The sequence below is a fragment of the Nerophis lumbriciformis genome, linkage group LG20 (genome assembly GCF_033978685.3).
Source record: "Nerophis lumbriciformis linkage group LG20, RoL_Nlum_v2.1, whole genome shotgun sequence".
NCBI lineage: Eukaryota > Metazoa > Chordata > Actinopteri > Syngnathiformes > Syngnathidae > Nerophis > Nerophis lumbriciformis.
Window position 1 is genome coordinate 33,475,523 of NC_084567.2, and position 23,692 is coordinate 33,499,214.

Sequence of the window (23,692 nt, forward strand, 5' to 3'; positions counted from 1 at the left end):
AATTGTTTTTGGAAACTGTGGACGTCGTGTCCTCCGGACTAAAGAGGAAAAGAACCATCCGGATTGTTATAGGCGCAAAGTTGAAAAGCCAGCATCTGTGATGGTATGGGGGTGTATTAGTGCCCAAGACATGGGTAACTTACACATCTGTGAAGGCACCATTAATGCTGAAAGGTACATACAGGTTTTGGAGCAACATATGTTGCCATCCAAGCAACGTTACCATGGACGCCCCTGCTTATTTCAGCAAGACAATGCCAAGCCACGTGTTACATCAACGTGGCTTCATAGTAAAAGAGTGCGGGTACTAGACTGGCCTGCCTGTAGTCCAGACCTGTCTCCCATTGAAAATGTGTGGCGCATTATGAAGCCTAAAATACCACAACGGAGACCCCGTCCATTTTCCTGTGACGTCACACAGTGATGCCAATACAAACAAACAGCAAGGAATTAGCTCGGATTCAGACTCGGATTTCAGCGGCTTAACACTGTCTGATAAAGTAATTACTAACAACTATGAATTAGGTTTACAGCATATGAAATACATTTGGCAACAACATGCACTTTTGAGAGTGCAGACAGCCCATTTCAGGCGCGCTAAGAACATATATTTTTCCACGATTTCAGCACTCGGGTTAACCATACCTAAATAGACACAAAATACTGCATTACACAACACTACCCGAATGTACTCGAATGATTGAAGAAAAAAAAATGTTTTTAAGCTAAATTATTGGTAAACACAGTTTATGTATAATAATTTACGTAAAACCGCGAGTAATGAATAAAGTTTTCATCAATTAATATATTCTGTAGACATACCCTCATCCGCTCTCTTTTCCTGAAAGCTGATCTGTCCAGTTTTGGAGTTGATGTCAGCAGGCCAGGGAAGCTAGGGTCGATATTCTTCTCTTGATCATCTTCGGTGGCATAAGGGACGGTGTGAGCCAAGACATCCAGGGGGTTTAGCTCGCTCGTCTGCGGGAACAAACTGCCGCCATTATTTTATATATTATAAAATGTGGCTCTCAGTCGAAAATTCCCCACTCTCTGATCCAAACATGCAACCGCCCACCCCTCATCAATCACATTGTGACCTCTGACTGTTCTTCTGTTTCACTGTGAGAAAAGCATGTGCATAAATATTCACAACAGGGATTTGACTTTGACCAGTGATCTATTGCCCCGTGACCTCCATATTGCACTCCTCCCTCAAGGTCCCTCACACAGTCACCCATTTAGTTTATATACTGGTTATCAGTTTATGTGAAACTAATCGCTCTCTGGAGCTCAGATCGATTTCCTGCCTGATTCAGGAGAACAATTAAGTTAGCAAATGAATGTGCATATTTTATACACAATCTACAATAGCATTCAACTTCCACGTGTTGTAAAAAACGAATCATTACATCGTACTTTCCCTGACAGTAAGTCAAAATGGTCAAACTGTGGTTCGCTGACTTACATGTAGGGTTGTACGGTATACCGGTATTACAAACCCCGTTTCTATATGAGTTGGGAAATTGTGTTGGATGTAAATATAAACGGAATACAATCCATCCATCCATTTTCTACCGCTTATTCCCATTGGGGTCGCGGGGGGCGCTGGAGCCTATCTCAGCTACAATCGGGCGGAAGGCGGGGTACACCCTGGACAAGTCGCCACCTCATCGCAGGGCCAACACAGATAGACAGACAACATTCACACTCACATTCACACACTAGGGCCAATTTAGTGTTGCCAATCAACTTATCCCCAGGTGCATGTCTTTGGAAGTGGGAGGAAGCCGGAGTACCCGGAATACAATGATTTGCAAATAATTTTCAACCCATATTCAATTGAATGCACTACAAAGAAAACATATTTGATGTTCAAACTCATAAACTTTATATTTTTTTTGCAAGTAATAATTAACTTAGAATTTCATGGCTGCAACACGTGCCAAAGTAGTTGGGAAAGGGCATGTTCACCACTGTGTTACATGGCCTTTCCTTTTAACAACACTCAGTAAACGTTTGGGAACTGAGGAGACACATTTATTAAACTTCTCAGGTGGAATTCTTTCCCATTCTTGCTTGATGTACAGCTTAAGTTGTTCAACAGTCCGGGGGTCTCCGTTGTGGTATTTTAGGCTTCATAATGCGCCACACATTTTCAATGGGAGACAGGTCTGGACTACAGGCAGGCCAGTCTAGTACCCGCACTCTTTTACTATGAAGCCACGTTGATGTAACACGTGGCTTGGCATTGTCTTGCTGAAATAAGCAGGGGCGTCCATAATAGCGTTGCTTGGATGGGAACATATGTTGCTCCAAAATCTGTATGTACCTTTCAGCATTAATGGCGCCTTCACAGATGTGTAAGTTACCCATGTCTTGGGCACTAATACACCCCCATACCATCACAGATGCTGGCTTTTGCGCCTATAACAATCCGGATGGTTCTTTTCCTCTTTGGTACGGAGGACACGACGTCCTCCGTTTCCAAAAACAATTTGAAATGTGGACTCGTCAGACCGCAGAACACTTTTCCACTTTGTATCAGTCCATCTTAGATGAGCTCAGGCCCAGCGAAGCCGACGGCGTTTCTGGGTGTTGTTGATAAACGGTTTTCGCCTTGCATAGGAGAGTTTTAACTTGCACTTACAGATGGAGCGAGTCAGCGACCAACTGTAGTTACTGACAGTGGGTTTCTGAAGTGTTCCTGAGCCCATGTGGTGATATCCTTTACACACTGATGTCGCTTGTTGATGCAGTACAGCCTGAGGGATCGAAGGTCACGGGTTTAGCTGCTTACGTGCAGTGATTTCTCCAGATTCTCTGAACCCTTTGATGATATTACAGACCGTAGATGGTGAAATCCCTAAATTCCTTGCAATAGCTGGTTGAGAAAGGTTTTTCTTAAACTGTTCAACAATTTGCTCACGCATTTGTTGACAAAGTGGTGACCCTCGCCCCATCCTTGTTTGTGAATGACTGAGCATTTCATGGAATCTACTTTTATACCCAATCATGGCACCCACCTGTTCCCAATTTGCCTGTTCACCTGTGGGATGTTCCAAATAAGTGTTTGATGAGCATTCCTCAACTTTATCAGTATTTATTGCCACCTTTCCCAACTTCTTTGTCACGTGTTGCTGGCATCAAATTCTAAAGTTAATGATTCAGTTTGAACATCAAATATGTTGTCTTTGTAGCATATTCAACTGAATATGGGTTGAAAATTATTCGCAAATCATTGTATTCCGTTTATATTTACATCTAACACAATTTCCCAACTCATATGGAAACGGGGTTTGTAGTATAGTACCGCAATACTAATGAATCATATTCGGTACTATACCGCCTCTGAAAAGTACAGGTCCTCCACACCGTCTTCACGTCTTGTCATTTCTGGTTCACAAGCAGACGAGCATGTTCGGCAGTGCACAATCACGGAGTACTTACAAGCAGACACAGTGTGTAGACAGGAAAGGGAGAACGGACGCATTTTGGCTTAAAAACTAACGATAAATGTGAAGTTATAACACTGAAACGCCCTCAGGAAGAGGTGCTTTTAGACATGGCTAGCTTGCTAGCGGCTGATTGATTGATTGATTGAGACTTTTATTAGTAGATAGCACAGTACAGTACATATTCCGTACAATTGACCACTAAATGGTAACACCCCAATAAGTTTTTCAACTTGTTTAAGTCGGGGTCCACGTTAATCAATTCATGGTATAAATATGTACTATCAGCATAATACAGTCATTGAATTATTTACATTATTTACAATCCGGGGAGGTGGGATGTGGTGCGGGGAGAAAGAGGCTAAAGACCAGCCGCAGTCTGCAGTGTTTTAGCTACGTATAAATCACTAAACCTCGTCTCCATGGCGACGAATAATGTACGTTTTTTACAAGTATCATCCCTGCAGGACGAGGAATAGCTAAACATGCTTCACTACACACCGTAGCTCACCGGCGTCACAATGTAAACAAACGCCATGGGTGGATCTACACCTGACATCCACTGTAATGATACCAAGGAGTGTATGTATCTAGTCCAGGGGTCGGCAACCTTTACCAGTCAAAGAGCCATTTTGACCAAATTAAAGAAAACAATGGGAGCCACAAAAACCTTTTGAAATTTAAAATGAAATAACACTGCATACAAAGTTGTTGTTTTTTGCTTTGTGCTATTGTCGGAGGCAGATATTTACATATATCCGAATTTAAGTGTTACTTCTTTTATTTCATAATCATATTACAAAACAGCTAGTGTTTTTCTTCCAATTGTGGTCTTTTGGTTGTCTGCAAAAACTGTGTGCTTAACCTTGAGTGAGGAATGTAAGAAAGAGAGATACTCCTTTCTCTTATCTAGCCTTATTCCCAGGTGCGGAGGACAATGGGCATGTGTTTTGGCTGGAGGGACATGACTGCGAGGGTGGGAGGAAGAGAGACTTAAGAGGGGAGAGGGTTTTTCAAGGGGGGGGCAGACCATCTTGGCGGCGTGATTGAATGTTCTATGCTGGACTGGTCTCAATGTATATGCAAAGCTTTGCAAATATATTACAAAATACCTATTCTGTCTCTGGTGGTTTTTCTACTCAGCTTTAAGTGTCGTAAAGAGCTTGGGAGCGACTTGTGACTTGAATTCCCTGGGAGGAACAACTGGTCCAATCGCAACACAATGTATAAACCAAGGGTCTCAGACACGCGGCCCACACCTTAATATAAAAATTGAATGTTAGTGCGGCCCGCAAGTTTTATGTGAATGGCGCTTGACAGCGTCATACATGTCGTCAACCCTCCCGATTTTTCCGCCAGACTACAAATTTCAGGGCGACTATGTTCTCGAACGTGCCGTGATGGTACAGCATTTAGCGCCCACTACAACCAGCGTGCCGGCCCAGCCACACGTTGTATGGGGCTTTTGCTTGCTCACGTAAGTGGCAGCAAGGCATACTTGGTCAACAACCACACAGGTTACACTGACGGTGGCGGTATAAAAAACTTTTAACACTCTTACTAATAATGCGGATATAATATAATGGACAGAATTTCTAGGCGCAGTCAAGGCGTTGAGGGGATCTGGTTTGGTGGCTGCAGGATTAGGTCTCTGCTTTTTGCAGATGATGTGGTCCTGATGGCTTCATCTGGCCAGGATCTTCAGCTCTCACTGGATCGGTTCGCAGCCGAGTGTGAAGCGACTGGGATGAGAATCAGCACCTCCAAGTCCGAGTCCATGGTTCTCGCCCGGAAAAGGGTGGAGTGCCATCTCCGGGTTGGGGAGGAGATTTTGCCCCAAGTGGAGGAGTTCAAGTACCTCGGAGTCTTGTTCACGAGTGGGGGAAGAGTGGATCGTGAGATTGACAGGCGGATCGGTGCGGCGTCTTCAGTAATGCGGACGCTGTATCGATCCGTTGTGGTGAAGAAGGAGCTGAGCCGGAAGGCAAAGCTCTCAATTTACCGGTCGATCTACGTTCCCATCCTCACCTATGGTCATGAGCTTTGGGTTATGACCGAAAGGACAAGATCACGGGTACAAGCGGCCGAAATGAGTTTTCTCCGCCGGGTGGCGGGGCTCTCCCTTAGAGATAGGGTGAGAAGCTCTGCCATCCGGGAGGAGCTCAAAGTAAAGCCGCTGCTCCTCCACATCGAGAGGATCCAGATGAGGTGGTTCGGGCATCTGGTCAGGATGCCACCCGAACGCCTCCCTAGGGAGGGGTTTAGGGCACGTCCGACCGGTAGGAGGCCGCGGGGAAGACCCAGGACACGTTGGGAAGACTATGTCTCCCGGCTGGCCTGGGAACGCCTCGGGATCCCCCGGGAGGAGCTGGACGAAGTGGCTGGGGAGAGGGAAGTCTGGGCTTCCCTGCTTAGGCTGCTGCCCCCGCGACCCGACCTCGGATAAGCGGAAGAAGATGGATGGATGGATGGACTAATAATGCGGCACACTGTGAACCCACACCAAACAAGAATGACAAACACATTTCGGGAGAACATCTGCACCGTAACACAACAGAACAAATACCCAGAATCCCATGCAGCCCTAAATCTTCCGGGCTACATTATACACCCCCGCTACCAAACCCCGCCCACCTCAACCGACGCACCGGGGGGGTTTGGTGGTAGCAGGGGCGTATAATGTAGCCCGGAAGAGTCAAGGCTGCATGGGATTCTGGGTATTTGTTCTGTTGTGTTTATGTTGTGTTAAGGTGCAGATGTTCTCCCGAAATGTGTTTGCCATTCTTGTTTGGTTTTGGTTCAAAGTGTGGCGCATTATTTGTAAGAGTGTTAAAGTTGTTTTATATGGCCACCGTCAGTGTAACCTGTGTGGCTGTTGACCAAGTATTCCTTGCTGTCACTTACCGTGTGCAAGCAGAAGATGCATATAACAAGAGGCTAGGCTGGCATGCTGTTTATACAGCTTGTAGAGGGAGCTAAATGCTGTACCATCATAGCACGCCCTTATTATTATTGTAAGGGTGAAAATCGGAGAATATTAATTCCGGAAGTTTTCTGCGAGAGGCACTAAAATCCGGAAGTCTCCCGGGAAAATCGGGGGGTCGGCAAGTATGCAGCTGAGCCGCATCAGAGTGATCAAAGATGCCGCGGGTTGCCGACCCCTGATCTAGTCGATACTACTATGATTACGTCAATATTTTTTTGCATCACAACTTCTTTTGTTTTTTAAAAATGTATATTATGTTTATAAACTCAGGAAATATGTCCCTGGACACATGAGGACTTTGAATATGACCAATGTATGACTATGAACTACTTGGTATCGGATTGATACGCAAATTTGTGGTATCATCCAAAACTAATATAAAGCATCCAAACAACAGAAAACAAACAAAACTTTCACGCTGAGACCCAATTTTTTTTTTTAAAAGCAGGTTTGCTGAAGAATGCTAACATGGTTCGTCTCCAGCTACATCTTTCCCTACTTCAACCCGACAAGGTGTGTGCATGGATGCATGTGTTCGGATGTAAACAAATAAGGAAGGTCCTCTGCCATTTCAGAGAGGTTAATGATGCTCAGATGATTAGATTATCCATGTGCATTTTCAGACTGGAGAACACTTACTGCTACTAGATAAGAAATATTTACAGTTAATGATCTATATTTTATTAAACAATTATTCTTTGACATTACCATTTGGCAAAAATACAATTGAATGCATCAATCCATAAAGGAAATGAGCTGGACCCAGAGTAATGGTCTGATTGTTGACATGTTTGCAGGATAATGTCACAGTTATAGTGCTGGCATTTAAAAGCCACTGGTTTCAGCGAATTACCTGTCTTGGAGCTCTATTGAATTATCTCCAGTTAGCCAGAGTTTAAGTACAAACCCCGTTTCCATATGAGTTGGGAAATTGTGTTGGATGTAAATATAAACGGAATACAATGATTTGCCAATCCTTTTCAACCCATATTCAATTGAATATGCTACAAAGAAGTTGGGAAAGGTGGCAATAAATACTGATAAAATTGAGGAATGCTCATCAAACACTTATTTGGAACATCCCACAGGTGAACAGGCAAATTGGGAACAGGTGGGTGCCATGATTGGGTATAAAAGTAGATTCCATGAAATGCTCAGTCATTCACAAACAAGGATGGGGCGAGGGTCACCACTTTGTGAACAAATGTGTGAGCAAATTGTTGAACAGTTTAAGAAAAACCTTTCTCAACCAGCTATTGCAAGGAATTTAGGGATTTCACCATCTACGGTCCGTAATATCATCAAAGGGTTCAGAGAATCTGGAGAAATCCCTGCACGTAAGCAGCTAAGCCCGTGACCTTCAATCCCTCAGGCTGTACTGCATCAACAAGCGACATCAGTGTGTAAAGGATATCACCACATGGGCTCAGGAACACTTCAGAAACCCACTGTCAGTAACGACAGTGGGTCGCTACATCTGTAAGTGCAAGTTAAAACTCTCTTATGCAAGGCGAAAACCGTTTATCAACAACACCCAGAAACGCCGTCGGCTTCGCTGGGCCTGAGCTCATCTAAGATGGACCTGATACAAAGTGGAAAAGTGTTCTGTGGTCTGACGAGTCCACATTTCAAATTGTTTTTGGAAACTGTGGCTGTCGTGTCCTCCGTACTAAAGAGGAAAAGAACCATCCGGATTGTTATAGGCGCAAAGTTGAAAAGCCAGCATCTGTGAGGGTATGGGGGTGTATTAGTGCCCAAGACATGGGTAACTTACACATCTGTGAAGGCACCTTTAATGCTGAAAAGTACATACAGGTTTTGGAGCAACATATGTTGCCATCCAAGCAACGTTACCATGGACGCCCCTGCTTATTTCAGCAAGACAATGCCAAGCCACGTGTTACATCAACGTGGCTTCATAGTAAAAGAGTGCGGGTACTAGACTGGCCTGCCTGTAGTCCAGACCTGTCTCCCATTGAAAATGTGTGGCGCATTATGAAGCCTAAAATACCACAACGGAGACCCCCGGACTGTTGAACAACTTAAGCTGTACATCAAGCAAGAATGGGAAAGAATTCCACCTGAGAAGCTTCAAAAATGTGTCTCCTCAGTTCCCAAACGTTTACTGAGTGTTGTTAAAAGGAAAGGCCATGTAACACAGTGGTGAACATGCCCTTTCCCAACTACTTTGGCACGTGTTGCAGCCATGAAATTCTAAGTTAATTATTATTTGCAAAAAAAAATAAAAATATATGAGTTTGAACATCAAATATCTTGTCTTTGTAGTGCATTCAATTGAATATGGGTTGAAAAGGATTTGCAAATCATTGTATTCCGTTTATATTTACATCTAACACAATTTCCCAACTCATATGGAAACGGGGTTTGTAACATTACTCCATATTTTCATGTCTAATTTGGCCTGTTCTGTCACTCCGTGATGTCTTCGTCATGCACGTTATGGAGATTGTGAGCTCCACTGGTTCAGATTGACGGACTGACACCTGGGCGGTGGACGAGGGGATGGGGGTTATGTTATGTGTGTGTTTGGGGGGAGGGAGGCCTTATTGCGAGATATTTTCTGGACCTTTTTAATGGTCAGTCTGTCCCCACAGAGGCTGACTCAAATGTCATGTCAGCTATGAACTGACCTCCATCTCACTCGCTGGCTTCATCCTGAGTGTGTGGGCATGTTGCACAAAGTTTGATTCCTTTCGCCTCACACCTACATTAAATCCTAAGGAATTTGGCATGTTTTGATTATGAGATGTCATTCCGCGGTCTCAGACATATAGTTGTGCTCATATGTATACGTTAGAGATGTCCGATAATGGCTTTTTTGCCGATATCCGATATTGTCCAACCGATTCCGATATCAACCGATACCGATATATACAGTCGTGGAATTAACACATTATTATGCCTAATTTTGTTGTGATGCCCCGCTGGATGCATTAAACAATGTAACAAGGTTTTCCAAAATAAATCAACTCAAGTTATGGAAAAAAAGTGCCAACATGGCACTGCCATATTTATTATTGAAGTCACAAAGTGCATTATTTTTTTTTACAAGCCTCAAAACAGCAGCTTGGAATTTGGGACATGAGGAGGTTGAGGTAGGCGGGGTTGAGGTGGGGTGGGGTGGGTGGGGGGGGTGTATATTGTAGCGTCCCGGAAGAGTTAGTGCTGCAAGGGCTTCTGGGTATTTGTTCTGTTGTGTTTATGTTGTGTTACGGTGTGGATGTCTAATCTACTAATACAAGTTTCAATCAATCAATCAATCAAAAACAAGGTTTTCCAAAATAAGAGAACAACTTCAACTCCAGTTATGGAAAAAAGTGCCAACATGGCACTGCCATATTTATTATTGAAGTCACAAAGTGCATTATTTTTTTTTACCAGCCTCAAAACAGCAGCTTGGAATTTGGGACATGAGGAGGTTGAGGTGGGCGGGATTGAGGTGGGGTGGGGGGTGCGGGGGGGGTGTAGGTGGTAGCGGGGGGTGTATATTGTAGCGTCCCGGAAGAGTTAGTGCTGCAAGGGCTTCTGGGTATTTGTTCTGTTGTGTTTATGTTGTGTTACGGTGCGGATGTCTAATCTACTAATACAAGTTTCAATCAATCAATCAATCAAAAACAAGGTTTTCCAAAATAAGAGAACAACTTCAACTCCAGTTATGGAAAAAAGTGCCAACATGGCACTGCCATATTTATTATTGAAGTCACAAAGTGCATTATTTTTTTTTAACATGCCTCAAAACAGCAGCTTGGAATTTGGGACATGCTCTCCCTGAGAGAGCATGAGGAGGTTGAGGTAGGGGGGTAGGGGGTAGCGGGGGGTGTATATCGTAGCGTCCCGGAAGAGTTAGTGCTGCAAGGGTTTCTGGGTATTTGTTCTGTTGTGTTTATGTTGTGTTACGGTGCGGATGTTCTCCCGAAACGTGTTTGTCATTCTTGTTTGGTGTGGGTTCACAGTGTGGCGCATATTTGTAACAGTGTTAAAGTTGTTTATACGGCCACCCTCAGTGTGACCTGTATGGCTGTGTGTGTGAAAAGCCGTAGATATTATGTGATTGGGCCGGCACGCAAAGGCAGTGCCTTTAAGGCACGCCCCCCTATATTGTTGTCTGGGTGGAAATCGGGAGAAATTCGGGAGAATGGTTGCCCCGGGAGATTTTCGGGAGGGGCACTAAAATTCGGGAGTCTCCCGGGAAAATCGGGAGGGTTGGGAAGTATGACTGGGAGACGCAACTGCTGTACTTCTCCCTACGTCCGTGTTCCAGTCCGTACAGCGGCGTTTTAAAAAGTCATGCATTTTACTTTTTGAAACCGATACTGATCATTTCCGATATTACTTTTTAAAGCATTTATCGGCCGATAATATCGGACATCTCCAATCTAAACCTATTCACTTTCCATTACAGATTGTGATTGACTGCATCTCGCAGTTTCTCTTTGGCAGGGTAAAATAATCAGTTTGAAACCACTCATTGGGTCCATTAATAAACTAAATATTAAGTACTAATGCAAGCTGTGTTTTTTTTGTGTGGTATTAACACTTTTCATTTTGATTTATGATGCAATTTGAATTGTTTCTATGTTTTACCATCTCAGGCAAGGCTCTGACCTTCCTATTGCTGCAGCCGCCGAGCCCAAAGCTGCCGCCCCACAGCACCATCCGCCGCACTGCCATCGATCTGATCGGCCGAGGATTCACCGTGTGGGAGCCGTACATGGACGTGTCGGCAGTGCTCATGGGACTGCTGGAGCTCTGTGCTGATGCTGAAAAGCAGCTGGCCAAGTGAGTCATAACACACTTTAAATATTAATTTATTCATAGAAGGGGTAGGCGAGAGAATGAACTATGATTCAATTGCTATTGTTGAAATACTATTTTTATATTGAAGGATTTTATTTGAGAACACATGATTAATTAGTACGCATTGATAAATGTGACAAGGGGATTTCGGAGACTTAACCAACTCTCTCTTGGTGTAGATTTTGCCTGAAGACTTATTTTACACATTTCTGCCGATTCCGATACCAATCATCCATGAGTGAAATCAGCCGATACCAATACATGTATTGACATGTATTAACTGTACATTTTTCAATGTATTAATGGTGAGTGCTATAGACAATTTAACCCAGTGGTCCCCAACCACCGGGCCGCACAAGAAATAAAAAAAAATATATATATATATATTTTTTTTTATTTATTAAATCAACATAAAAAACACAAGATACACGTACAATTAGTGCACCAACCCAAAAAACCTCCCATCCCCCATTTATACTCATTCACACTCATTCGCACAAAAGGGTTGTTTCTTTCTGTTATTAATATTTCTGGTTCCTACATTATATATCAATATAGATCAATACAGTCTGCAGGAATACAGTCCGTAAGCACACATGACTGTATTCTTTTATGACAAACAAACAAAGAAAAAGTACCGTTGAGGCGGGGGGTGTATATTGTAGTGTCCCGGAAGAGTTAGTGCTGCAAGGGTTTCTGGGTATTTGTTCTGTTGTGTTTATGTTGTGTTACGGTGCGGATGTTCTCCCGAAATGTGTTTGTCATTCTTGTTTGGTGTGGGTTCACAGTGTGGCGCATATTTGTAACAGTGTTAAAGTTGTCTATACGGCCACGCTCAGTGTGACCTGTATGGCTGTTGACCAAGTATGCATGCATTCACTTGTGTGTGTGAAAAGCCGTAGATATTATGTGATTGGGCCGGCACACAAAGGCAGTGCCTTTAAGGTTTATTGGCGCTCTGTACTTCTCCCTACGTCCGTGTACACAGCGGCGTTTTAAAAAGTCATACATTTTACTTTTTTGAAACCGATACCGATAATTTTGAAACCGATAATTTCCGATATTACATTTGAAAGCATTTATGGGCCGATAATATTGGCAGTACGATATTATTGGACATCTCTAATTACATCATCGGACTGCAACGGCGTACCAGGGCAAAGCACTTTGGGTAAACCATTACCATGTATGGATAATCCGCTTAAGTCAATTGAACAGACTTCATCCTCCAGTCCACACAATATCGCCTATGTGTGACTGCCATCTAATGGTCACACTTATCATTACACCATGTCCCAAATAAAATTGCTTCGAGGTCGGTTCGCACAGCCAGAGTTAATACGTACATTAGGCGCACCGGGTAATAAGGCGCACTGTTGAATTTTGAGAAAATGAAAGGATTTTAAGTGCGCCTTATAGTCCCAAAAATACAGTACTAATACTACTTTATGGATTTATTTGCCCTCTTACATGTCGTGGACTGACTGCGACAATGCTGACCTAACAACTTTTGCTGTTTGTTTATCTTCTTTACGCCAGAAAATAACCCATTTTGAACACTGTTGAGGTTATTTAATACACAGTAGTGCGTAAAGGTGTTCCTGTATAGTATTTCTCCAGCAATGGTCACGTGGTGACATCAATTATGTTATTTTGAGAGGTAAGCATTGAAGTCGGACATCACTGAAGGCCTAGGTGGGAAACGCACGGCCCGCCACTGGAACCTGGTAATATGTATTTGATCATCTGCCTCCATACTTGCCAATCCTCCCGGATTTTCCGGGAGACTCCCGAAATTCAGCGCCTCTCCCGAAAACCTCCCGGGACAAATTTTCTCCCGAAAATCTCCCGAATGTCAGGCGGACCTGAGTGACGTGTCGACAGCCTGTTTTCACGTCCGCTTTCCCACAATATAAACAGCTGATTTGAGATCAGTGAATTAATAAAATATAAAGATTTTTTTGGGGGTTTCTGATCAAAATAAATAAGAAACAATATTTAAAGATTTCATTGCACACTGACGGTAGTACTTAGACAACAGAGAGCTGACGCACTAAAATGGCAGCGAGACTTTAATCTGATTGCGGAGCATTACTATGATGTAACGACGTCTGTGTTGCACTGACACGTCATTTTTTTGTCTGTGTTCATGAGCCTCGGTTAAATGACCACTTCCTAAAAAGATATACTGGTACATGCTTTTTTATGCTGAAGATTACACATCCTATCACGCATTTTTATGGATTCTAGTTGTCAGAAGTGTTATAGGACAGAGATCACAGTCAGGTTTTTAGAAATAAAATTGTCACTGCAGAAGACTGGAGTCCACAATCCTTATCTAGTGTGTGAGCCTGACACACTGTATGTATGTGTCATCATTTCTGCAGAAATCTCTATAGTCTGCATGCACTAATTATGTTAAGGCTGTAACTTGAGATGCGCCACTCTTGGAAAATGAGTATGGATATGTCTGCTGCCTGTGTGGAGTGGGTGTGTGTTTGTGTATTTGTGTGTGTTTGTGTGCATAAAGGAGAAAAAAACACAATTAAATTAAAAGTGGTGACAGCCTCAAAATTAAGACATAAAGCATGAAAAAATAAATAAATAATAATAATAGATTTTATTTGTAAAAAGCACTTTACATTGAGTAAACAACCTCAAAGTGCTACAGTGTATTAAAAAAATAAAAATAAAAAGATAATAAAAAAATAAATAAAAATAAAAACTAGAACAACCAAATAGCTAGAACAAGTATGCATATATCTAAATTTAAAAAAAAAAGGCTTTTTTAAAAAGAAGGGTTTTTAATACTTTTTTAAAAGCATCCACAGTCTGTGGTGCCCTCAGGTGGTCAGGGAGAACGTTCCACAGACTGGGATCGGCGGAGGTTGGAGGAGGTTAGCCTGTCCAGAGCGGAGGTGTCGAGTGGAGGATTTGGGGGTGAGTAGTACTTTGAGGTAGAGGGGGGAATTTCCATGGAGGCACTGGTTAGACTATTTTCCTGTGGTAATGCTTTGTCAATCCGAAAGTTGTGGATGACTCATTGAGTCAAACCATTTAATTGTGTGAATGCGCCAAAGTATTCACACATATGGTTTTCTATATCAAAATTCATCTATTTATTATTCAACTTCAACTTCTTCTTCTTCTCCAGATTTTGGCGCGCTCTATCTTCCACATTTTCACCCGATTCAAACCGTTCCAACTTCAAACTGTTCAGCCTATCCGGGAATTACGGGCTTTCCCTTGGCAAATTCCAAAAATTCCCAGTTTTCCCAGAATTCCAGGTTTTCCGGGGCATTTTTCCCATTCAAAATGAATTGGCCATTTTTCAAACTTCCACCATTTCCACATTTTTCAACCGATTTAAACCATTCCACCTTCAACACATTCCACCATTCTGGGAAATTAAGCTACCCTTTTTCCAAGTTCAAAAACATTCCAGGATTTTCCCAGAATTCCTGGTTTTCCAAAGCCCTATTTCGACCCTTTTTGCTGGCGACTACTCCTTCCACATTTTTCAACCCACTTCAACCGTTCCACCGTCAAAATACCGCTTTTCCCGAAATTCACATTGAAATCAATGGGACATTTTTCAAAGTTCCACAACTCCCACATTTTTCATCTGATTCAAACTGTTCCAAATTCAAAATATTCAGCCTGTTTGGGAATTGTGTGCGCAATTTCAACAATTCTAAAAACAATTCCAGGATTTTCCAGAATTCTTGGTTTTCCAAAGCCCTATTTCCACCCTTTTTTCTGGCGACTACTCCTCTCACATTTTTTAACCCACTTCAACCGTTTCACCGTCAAAACCTTCCTCTTAATCAGGACAAAAAACAAAGTTGTGGAAAAAACTGGAAAAATTCCCAGTTTTCCCAAAATTCCAGGAATTCCGTAATTCCATTTCTTAATTCAACATGTTACTACTTCAACATTTCTTGACCGATTTGAAAAATTCCAACACCAACTATTTCAACTCATTCAGACCATTCCAAGTTTTTTACCATTTTCAAAAAAACATCCCGCTTTTCCCAAAATTCCCATTGAAATCAATGGGACATTTTTCAAAGTTCCCCAATTCCCACATTTTTCATCTGATTCAAACTGTTCCAACTTCAAAATATTCAGCCTGTTTGAGAATTGTGTGCTCTACTTCAACAATTCTTAAAAAAAAAAAATTCCAGGATTTTCCAGAATTCTTGGTTTTCCAAAGCCCTATATCCACCCTTTTTTCTGGCGACTACTCCTCCCACATTTTTCAACCCACTTCAACCGTTCCACCGTCAAAACCTTCCTCTTAATCAGGACAAAAAACAAAGTTGTGGAAAAAACTGGAAAAATTCCCAGTTTTCCCAAAATTCCAGGAATTCCGTAATTCCATTTCTCAATTCAACATGTTACTACTTCAACATTTCTTGACCGATTTGAAAAATTCCAAAACCAACTATTTCAACTCATTCAGACCATTCCAAGTTTTTTTTACCATTTTCAAAAAAACATCCCGCTTTTCCCAAAATTCCCATTGAAATCAATGGGACATTTTTCAAAGTTCCCCAATTCCCACATTTTTCATCTGATTCAAACTGTTCCAACTTCAAAATATTCAGCCTGTTTGGGAATTGTGTGCGCAACTTCAACAATTCTAAAAAAAATTCCAGGATTTTCCAGAATTCTTGGTTTTCCAATGCCCTATTTCCACCCTTTTTTCTGGCGACTACTCCTCCCACATTTTTCAACCCACTTCAACCGTTCCACCGTCAAAACATTACTCTTAATCAGGACAAAAAACATTAAAGTTATTTTTTGAACTGGTAAAATTCCCAGTTATCCCAAAATTCTAGGAATTCCGTAATTCCATTTCTCAATTCAACATGTTACTACTTCAACATTTCTTGACCGATTTGAAAAACTCCAACACCAACTATTTCAACTCATTCAGGCCATTCCAAGTTTTTCTTACCATTTTCCCCAAAAAATCCCGCTTTTCCCAAATTGTTTGGAAATTCACATTGAAATCAATGGGACATTTTTCAAAGTTCCCCAATTCCCACATTTTTCATCTGATTCAAACTGTTCCAACTTCAAAATATTCAGCCTGTTTGAGAATTGTGTGCTCTACTTCAACAATTCTTAAAAAAAAAAAAATTCCAGGATTTTCCAGAATTCTTGGTTTTCCAAATCTCTATTTACACCCTTTATTCTGGCGACTACTCCTCCCACATTTTTCAACCCACTTCAACCGTTCCACCGTCAAAACCTTCCTCTTAATCAGGACAAAAAACAAAGTTGTTTTTTGAACTGGAAAAATTCCCAGTTTTCCCAAAATTCCAGGAATTCCGTAATTCCATTTCTCAATTCAACATGTTACTACTTCAACATTTGAAAAATTCCAAAACCAACTATTTCAACTCATTCAGGCCATTCCAAGTTTTTTTTTAACATTTTCAAAAAATCCCGCTTTTCCCAAATTGTTTGGAAATTCCCATTGAAATCAATGGGACATTTTTCAAAGTTCCACAACTCCCACATTTTTCATCTGATTCAAACTGTTCCAACTTCAAAATATTCAGCCTGTTTGAGAATGGTGTGCTTTACTTCAACAATTCCAAAAAAAAAAAATTATTCCAGGATTTTCCAGAATTCTTGGTTTTCCAAAGCCCTATTTCCACCCTTTATTTCTGGCGACTACTCCTCCCACATTTTTCAACCCACTTCAACCGTTCCACCGTCAAAACCTTCCTCTTAATCAGGACAAAAAACAAAGTTCTTTTTTGAACTGGAAAAATTCCCAGTTTTCCCAAAAGTCTAGGAATTCCGTTGAACAACAATTCTAAAATTCACCTACTCAGTGGCCTAGTGGTTAGAGTGTCCGCCCTGAGATCGGTAGGTTGTGAGTTCAAACCCCGGTCGAGTCATACCAAAGACTATAAAAATGGGAGCCATTACCTCCCTGCTTTGCACTCAGCATCAAGGGTTGGAATTGGGGGTTAAATCACCAAAAACGATTCCCGGGCGCGGCCACCGCTGCTGCCCACTGCTCCCCTCACCTCCCAGGGGGTGAACAAGGGAATGGGTCAAATGCAGAGGACAAATTTCACCACACCTAGTTTGTGTGTGACATTGCTACTTTAACTTTAACTTAAAAAACAAAATCCAGAATTTCAGTTCAACTTCAGCATTGGCACATTCACACGCAATTCCTTCAGGAATTGCCTCATCTAGTTATGAGATCATATCAGGAATCCTCTTCTGTCGCTTTCCTTTTATGTTTGTTCAAAAACCCAAACAGAATAACTGCACAACACTCACAGCACATCATTACTGTTATACATACTTTAGTCCGGAAAAAGCATACTGTTTTTTTTTCATTTTTGAAAAGATGCTGTGGCTTCAGAGTAGTCACTCACAACATTCTTACAACACGTGTCACACAGCGCTTCTTTTAATTATGTTCACTTCACTATTCCTGTACTTTAAGCAGAAAAGACAAAAGGCAGAGTTGAATGTACAACAGCCTGAAAGCTTGTATTTCTGTGCAGCTGAACCTCTGTGTGGCTCTTTGTCCCTGTTACACTCTAGTCGTCAATACACTCCTTACAGAGCTGGCTGGGAGTGTGTGAGTGTGTGAGCGCGTGTGTGTATGTGAGCGTGTGTGTGTGTGTGTGTTAATCCTTTTTCAATAGGCACAGAATGGAAAAAAGCCCCCAGTGTGGAAGACTCGCACACATTTTATACATTTCAATAGAGGTTCGCTGGCCTGCAGCTTGCCGATTTACCTACTGAGCTCGTCTCTTTAAAAAAAAAAGATGAAGGTCATGCCATTTTAGCAACACCTGTAACACTTCCAAAGCACATCAACTAGAAATAAAAGCCCCTCAAATACTATAAAATCGCTTGAAGGGTGAAAATGTTACATAATCACAGACACCAATGCTACAGTATCAATCAATCAATCGATCAATGTTTATTTATATAGCCCTAAATCACAAGTGTCTCAAAGAGCTGCACAAGCCACAACGACATCCTCGGTACAAAGCCCACATAAGGGCAAGGAAAAACTCACCCCAGTGGGACGTCGACGTGAATGACTATGAGAAACCTTGGAAAGGACCGCATATGTGGGTAACCCACAAGTATGAGTACTTGTTAGAGATGTCCGATATTATCGGCCGATAAATGCGTTAAGAAATGTAATATCGGAAATTATCGGTATGTTTTTTTTTATCGGTAGGTTTGTTTTTTTTATTTTTATTTTTTTATTAAATCAACATAAAAAACACAATATACACTTACAATTAGTGCACCAACCCAAAAAACCTCCCTCCCCCATACTCATTCACACAAAAGGGTTGTTTCTTTCTGTTATTAATATTCTGGTTCCTACATTATATATCAATATATATCAATACAGTCTGCAAGGGATACAGTCCGTAAGCACACATGATTGTGCGTGCTGCTGGTCCACAAATAGTACTAACCTTTAACAGTTAATTTTACTCATTTTCATTAATTACTAGTTTCTATGTAACTGTTTTTATATTGTTTTACTTTTTGTTTTATTCAAGAATTTTTTTTAAATTTATTTATCTTATTTTATTAATAAAAAAAAAAAGTACCTTATCTTCACCATACCTGGTTGTCCAAATTAGGCATAATGTGTTAATTCCACGACTGTATATATCGCTTGATATCGGTATTGGTAATTAAAGAGTTGGACAATATCGGAATATCGGCAAAAAGCCATTATCGGACATCCCTAGTACTTGTATTCATTATTTGTTAATACATTAAAAAACAGTTATAAAAATATATGTATTTGATATCGTGCAGTGAAAAGTATTATCATTCAGTTGCCATGAATAGTTTTAGCAAATAACCACAAAAAAAGACACAAAAACTCCAAGGCAGACTGTTAATTAAAAAAGTTAAAGTACCAATGGTTGTCACACACACACTAGGTGTGGCGAAATTACCCTCTGCATTTGACCCATCACCCTTGATCACCCCCTGGTGATCAAAGTTTCATGCAGCTTTTTATATTATTTTTTCTTTCCGTTGCATGAGTTTGGAATTTCGAACGGCCTGAGCAGCAAAAAAAAAAGATGCATTAAAGGCCTACTGAAATGCAATTTTCTTATTTAAACGGGGATAGTATGTCCATTCTATGTGTCATACTTGATCATTTCGCGGTATTGCCATATTTTTGCTGAAAGGATTTAGTAGAGAACATCGACGATAAAGTTCGCAACTTTTGGTCGCTGATAAAAAAAGCCTTGCCTGTACCGGAAGTAGCAGACGATATGCGCGTGACGTCACAGGTTGTGGAGCTCCTCACATCCGCACATTGTTTACAATCATGGCCACCAGCAGCGAGAGCGATTCGGACCGAGAAAGCGACGATTTCCCCATTAATTTGAGCGAGGATGAAAGATTCGTGGATGAGGAAAGTGAGAGTGAAGGACTAGAGGATTCAGATAGGGAAGATGCTGTGAGAGGCGGGTGGGACCTGATATTCAGCTGGGAATGACTAAAACAGTAAATAAACACAAGACATATATATACTCTATTAGCCACAACACAACCAGGCTTATATTTAATATGCCACAAATTAATCCCGCATAACAAACACCTCCCCCCTCCCGTCCATATAACCCGCCAATACAAGTCAAACACCTGCACAACACACTCAATCCCACAGCCCAAAGTACCGTTCACCTCCCCAAAGTTCATACAGCACATATATTTCCCCAAAGTCCCCAAAGTTACGTATGTGACATGCACATAGCGGCACGCACGTACGGGCAAGCGATCAAATGTTTGGAAGCCGCAGCTGCATGCGTACTCACGGTACCGCGTCTGCGCATCCAACTCAAAGTCCTCCTGGTAAGAGTCTCTGTTGTCCCAGTTCTCCACAGGCCAATGGTAAAGCTTGACTGTCATCTTCCGGGAATGTAAACAATGAAACACCGGCTGTGTTTGTGTTGCTGCAGTCGGCCGCAATACACCGCTTCCCACCTACATCTTTCTTCTTTGCTGTCTCCATTGTTCATTGAACAAATTGCAAAAGATTCATCAACACAGATGTCCAGAATACTGTGGAATTTTGCGATGAAAACAGACAAATTAATAGCTGGCCACCATGCTGTCCCAAAATGTCACGCGCTGGCGTCATCATACCGAGACGTTTTCAGCAGGATATTCCGCGCGAAATTTAAAATTGCACTTTAGTAAGCTAACCCGGCCGTATTGGCATGTGTTGCAATGTTAAGATTTCATCATTGATATATAAACTATCAGACTGCGTGGTCGGTAGTAGTGGGTTTCAGTAGGCCTTTAAAAATATGGGATATACAGTACAGGCCAAAAGTTTGGACACACCTTCTCATTCAATTCTTTATTTTCATGACTATTTACATTGTAGATTGTCACTGAAGGCATCACAACTATGAATGAACACATGTGGAGTTATGTACTTAACAAAAAAAAAAAAAGGTGAAATAACTGAAAATATGTTTTATATTCTAGTTTCTTCAAAATAGCCACCTTTTGCTCTGAATACCGTTTTGCACATTCTAGTCACCTGAAAGGGTTTTCATGTCACATGTGTCATAGTTTTGATGCCTTCAGTGACAATCTACAATGTAAATAGTCATGAAAATAAAGAAAACACATTGAAATGAGAAGGTATGTCCAAACTGTACTGTTTATAATGTAATTGATTCCATAATTGTATTTTATTATTTAGACACAAAATCAACAGACGTCAAGGTTGCATCATACCAAAGACTATAAAAATGGGACCCATTACCTCCCTGCTTGGGGGTTAAATCACCAAAATGATTCCCGAGCGCGGCCACCGCTCACTGCTCACTGCTCCCCTCGGCCACCAATGGGGGGGAACAAGGGGATGGGTCAAACGCTGTGAGTAATTTCACCACAGTGGTACTTTAACTTTCCCTTTATTTTTCCTTTATGTGATAGAAATTATTTTTAAATGGTCACATTGCCTAGGCCAGGGGTCGGCAACCCAAAATGTTGAAAGAGCCATATTGGACCAAAAATACAAAAACAAATCTGTCTGGAGCCGCAAAAAATTAAAAGCCATATTACATACAGATAAATTGAATTAATATGACTTAAAGGAAACTAAATGACCTCAAATATAGCAACAAATTAGGCATAATTATGCAATATGTACATATAGCTAGCCTAAATAGCATGTTAGCATCGATTAGCTCGCAGTCATGCAGTGACCAAATATGTCTGATTAGCACTCCACACAAGTCAATAACATCAACAAAACTCACCTTTGTGGATTCATGCACAACCTTAAAAGTTTGGTGGACAACATGAGACAGAAAAAGAAGTGGCATAAAACACGTCCTAGAAAGTCGCAGAAAGATATACATGTAAACAAACCAAGGTGAGTTCAAGGACTGCAAAAATTAGTAGGACAAAACGGCGCTCGCCAAATACTCGAATCAGTGAAGCATGTTTAATATAAACAGTGTGCCTTATAACAATTAGGGAGGTTTGTGTCATGTTTGTCCTCCTACAGAAACCATATTAAAACAAAAATGATTCTTTTTTCCGCTCAACTTTTTCCATTTTTCATACATTTTTGAAAAAGCTCCAGAGAGCCATTAGGGTGGCGCTAATGCGGCTCTAGAGCCGCGGGTTGCCGACCCCTGGCCTAGGCGGCTAAATTTTGTGTTTGTCTCATTTGAAAGTGTGTATAACGTGCAACAAAAATGTATGTTATATGTCAATAAATAAACACAACAACCAACTAAAATGTGATACTACATTGTACTTTAAACAGTTTTTTTTTTTAATTCCTTTCGCTTTGTCTTCATAATCAGCTGTTAACCAGCCAGGGAAACACATTGGAGGTCGCCAGTTAGTACGTAACCCATCGAGTTTACCAGTCTGTAAGTCAGACACTTAACCTGTCAAGCCAGTATCGGTGTTGATTTCTGCCACCAATGACTCACACACAATGCGACTGATGTTATTGTCCGCTGCGTCACACACAACAATCAATACGGAGGGGGGGGGGGGCTGTCGTTATTGACTGGATAATGTCAGCCTAATAGTGGCTGTGAAAGCAGGCTGATGTCGAGTAAAGGGTTATTTTTTTATTTGTACTTTTCACCCCAGTATTATTATTTAGACCTAATTATAGACATGAAATTTGATTTAAAAAAATGGAGCTTACAGGCAAATATTGGAGGCGGTGGAAATACTGGCGCTGATTGTGTGCAAAGTGTGCAAAGCATCCACTACATAACTCCTTCCACTGATTGCGTCAAGGAGAAGTGATCACGGTCAGAGACTCCCTGTTGTGGCATTTAAAGGGGAACATTATCACAATTTCAGAAGGGTTAAAACCATTAAAAATCAGTTCCCAGTGGCTTATTTTATTTTTCGAAGTTTTTTCCAAAATTTTACCCATCACGCAATATCCCTAAAAAAAGCTTCAAAGTGCCTGATTTTAACCATCGTTTTAACCACCCGTCCATTTTCCTGTGACGTCACATAGCGATGCCAACACAAACAAACATGGCGCATAGAACAGCAAGCTATAGCGACATTAGCTCGGATTCAGACTCAGATTTCACACGGATTCAACAGATTACGCATGTATTGAAACGGATGGTTGTAGTGTGGAGGCAGGTAGCGAAAACGAAATTGAAGAAGAAACTGAAGCTATTGAGCGAGAAAGCGAGGACGAATTCTGCGATCGCCTTCTAACCAACGATTGGTATGTGTTTGTTTGGCATTAAAGGAAACTAACAACTATGAACTAGGTTTACAGCATATGAAATACATTTGGCAACAACATGCACTTTGAGAGTGGAGACAGCCCAATTTTCATCAATTAATATATTCTGTAGACATACCCTCATCTGCGGTCTTTTCCTGAAAGCTGATCTGTCCAGTTTTGGAGTTGATGTCAGCAGGCCAGGGAAGCTAGGGTCGATATTCTTCTCTTGATCATCTTCGGTGGCATAAGGGACGGTGTGAGCCAAGACATCCAGGGGGTTTAGCTCGCTCGTCTGCGGGAACAAACTGCCGCCATTGCTTGCCGTGCTAGCGAGGTCCTTTGTCCCTGAATTGCTCACACACTCCGGCAGATTCAATGGGGGTCTGGCGGCAGATTTCTTTGACTTTATCGTTGGAAATGCATCTGCTTTTGAGTGTCGCAGGATATCCACACATTCTTGCCATCTCTGTCGTAGCATAGCTTTCGTCGGGAAAGTGTGCGGAACAAACGTCCAATTTCTTGCCACTTTTGCATCTTTGGGCCACTGGTGCAACTTGAATCCGTCCCTGTTCGTGTTGTTACACCCTCCGACAACACACCGACGAGGCATGATGTTTTCAAGGTACGGAAAACAGTCGAAAAAACGGAAAAAAACATAGCTGAATT

At 41.5% G+C, this 23,692-nt stretch overlaps 1 protein-coding gene across 2 annotated transcripts in view; it reads left to right on the top strand.

The window, feature by feature from the left end:
• The window catches only part of wdr7 (WD repeat domain 7), a 244,008-nt gene that overhangs the window by 190,135 nt on the left and 30,181 nt on the right, over nt 1-23,692 (top strand). For both annotated transcript variants that reach the window (XM_061980833.2, XM_061980834.2), the window contains exon 24: nt 11,052-11,238. In XM_061980833.2, coding sequence (XP_061836817.2) covers nt 11,052-11,238 — 187 coding nt within the window. The remainder of the gene's footprint in view (nt 1-11,051; nt 11,239-23,692) is intronic.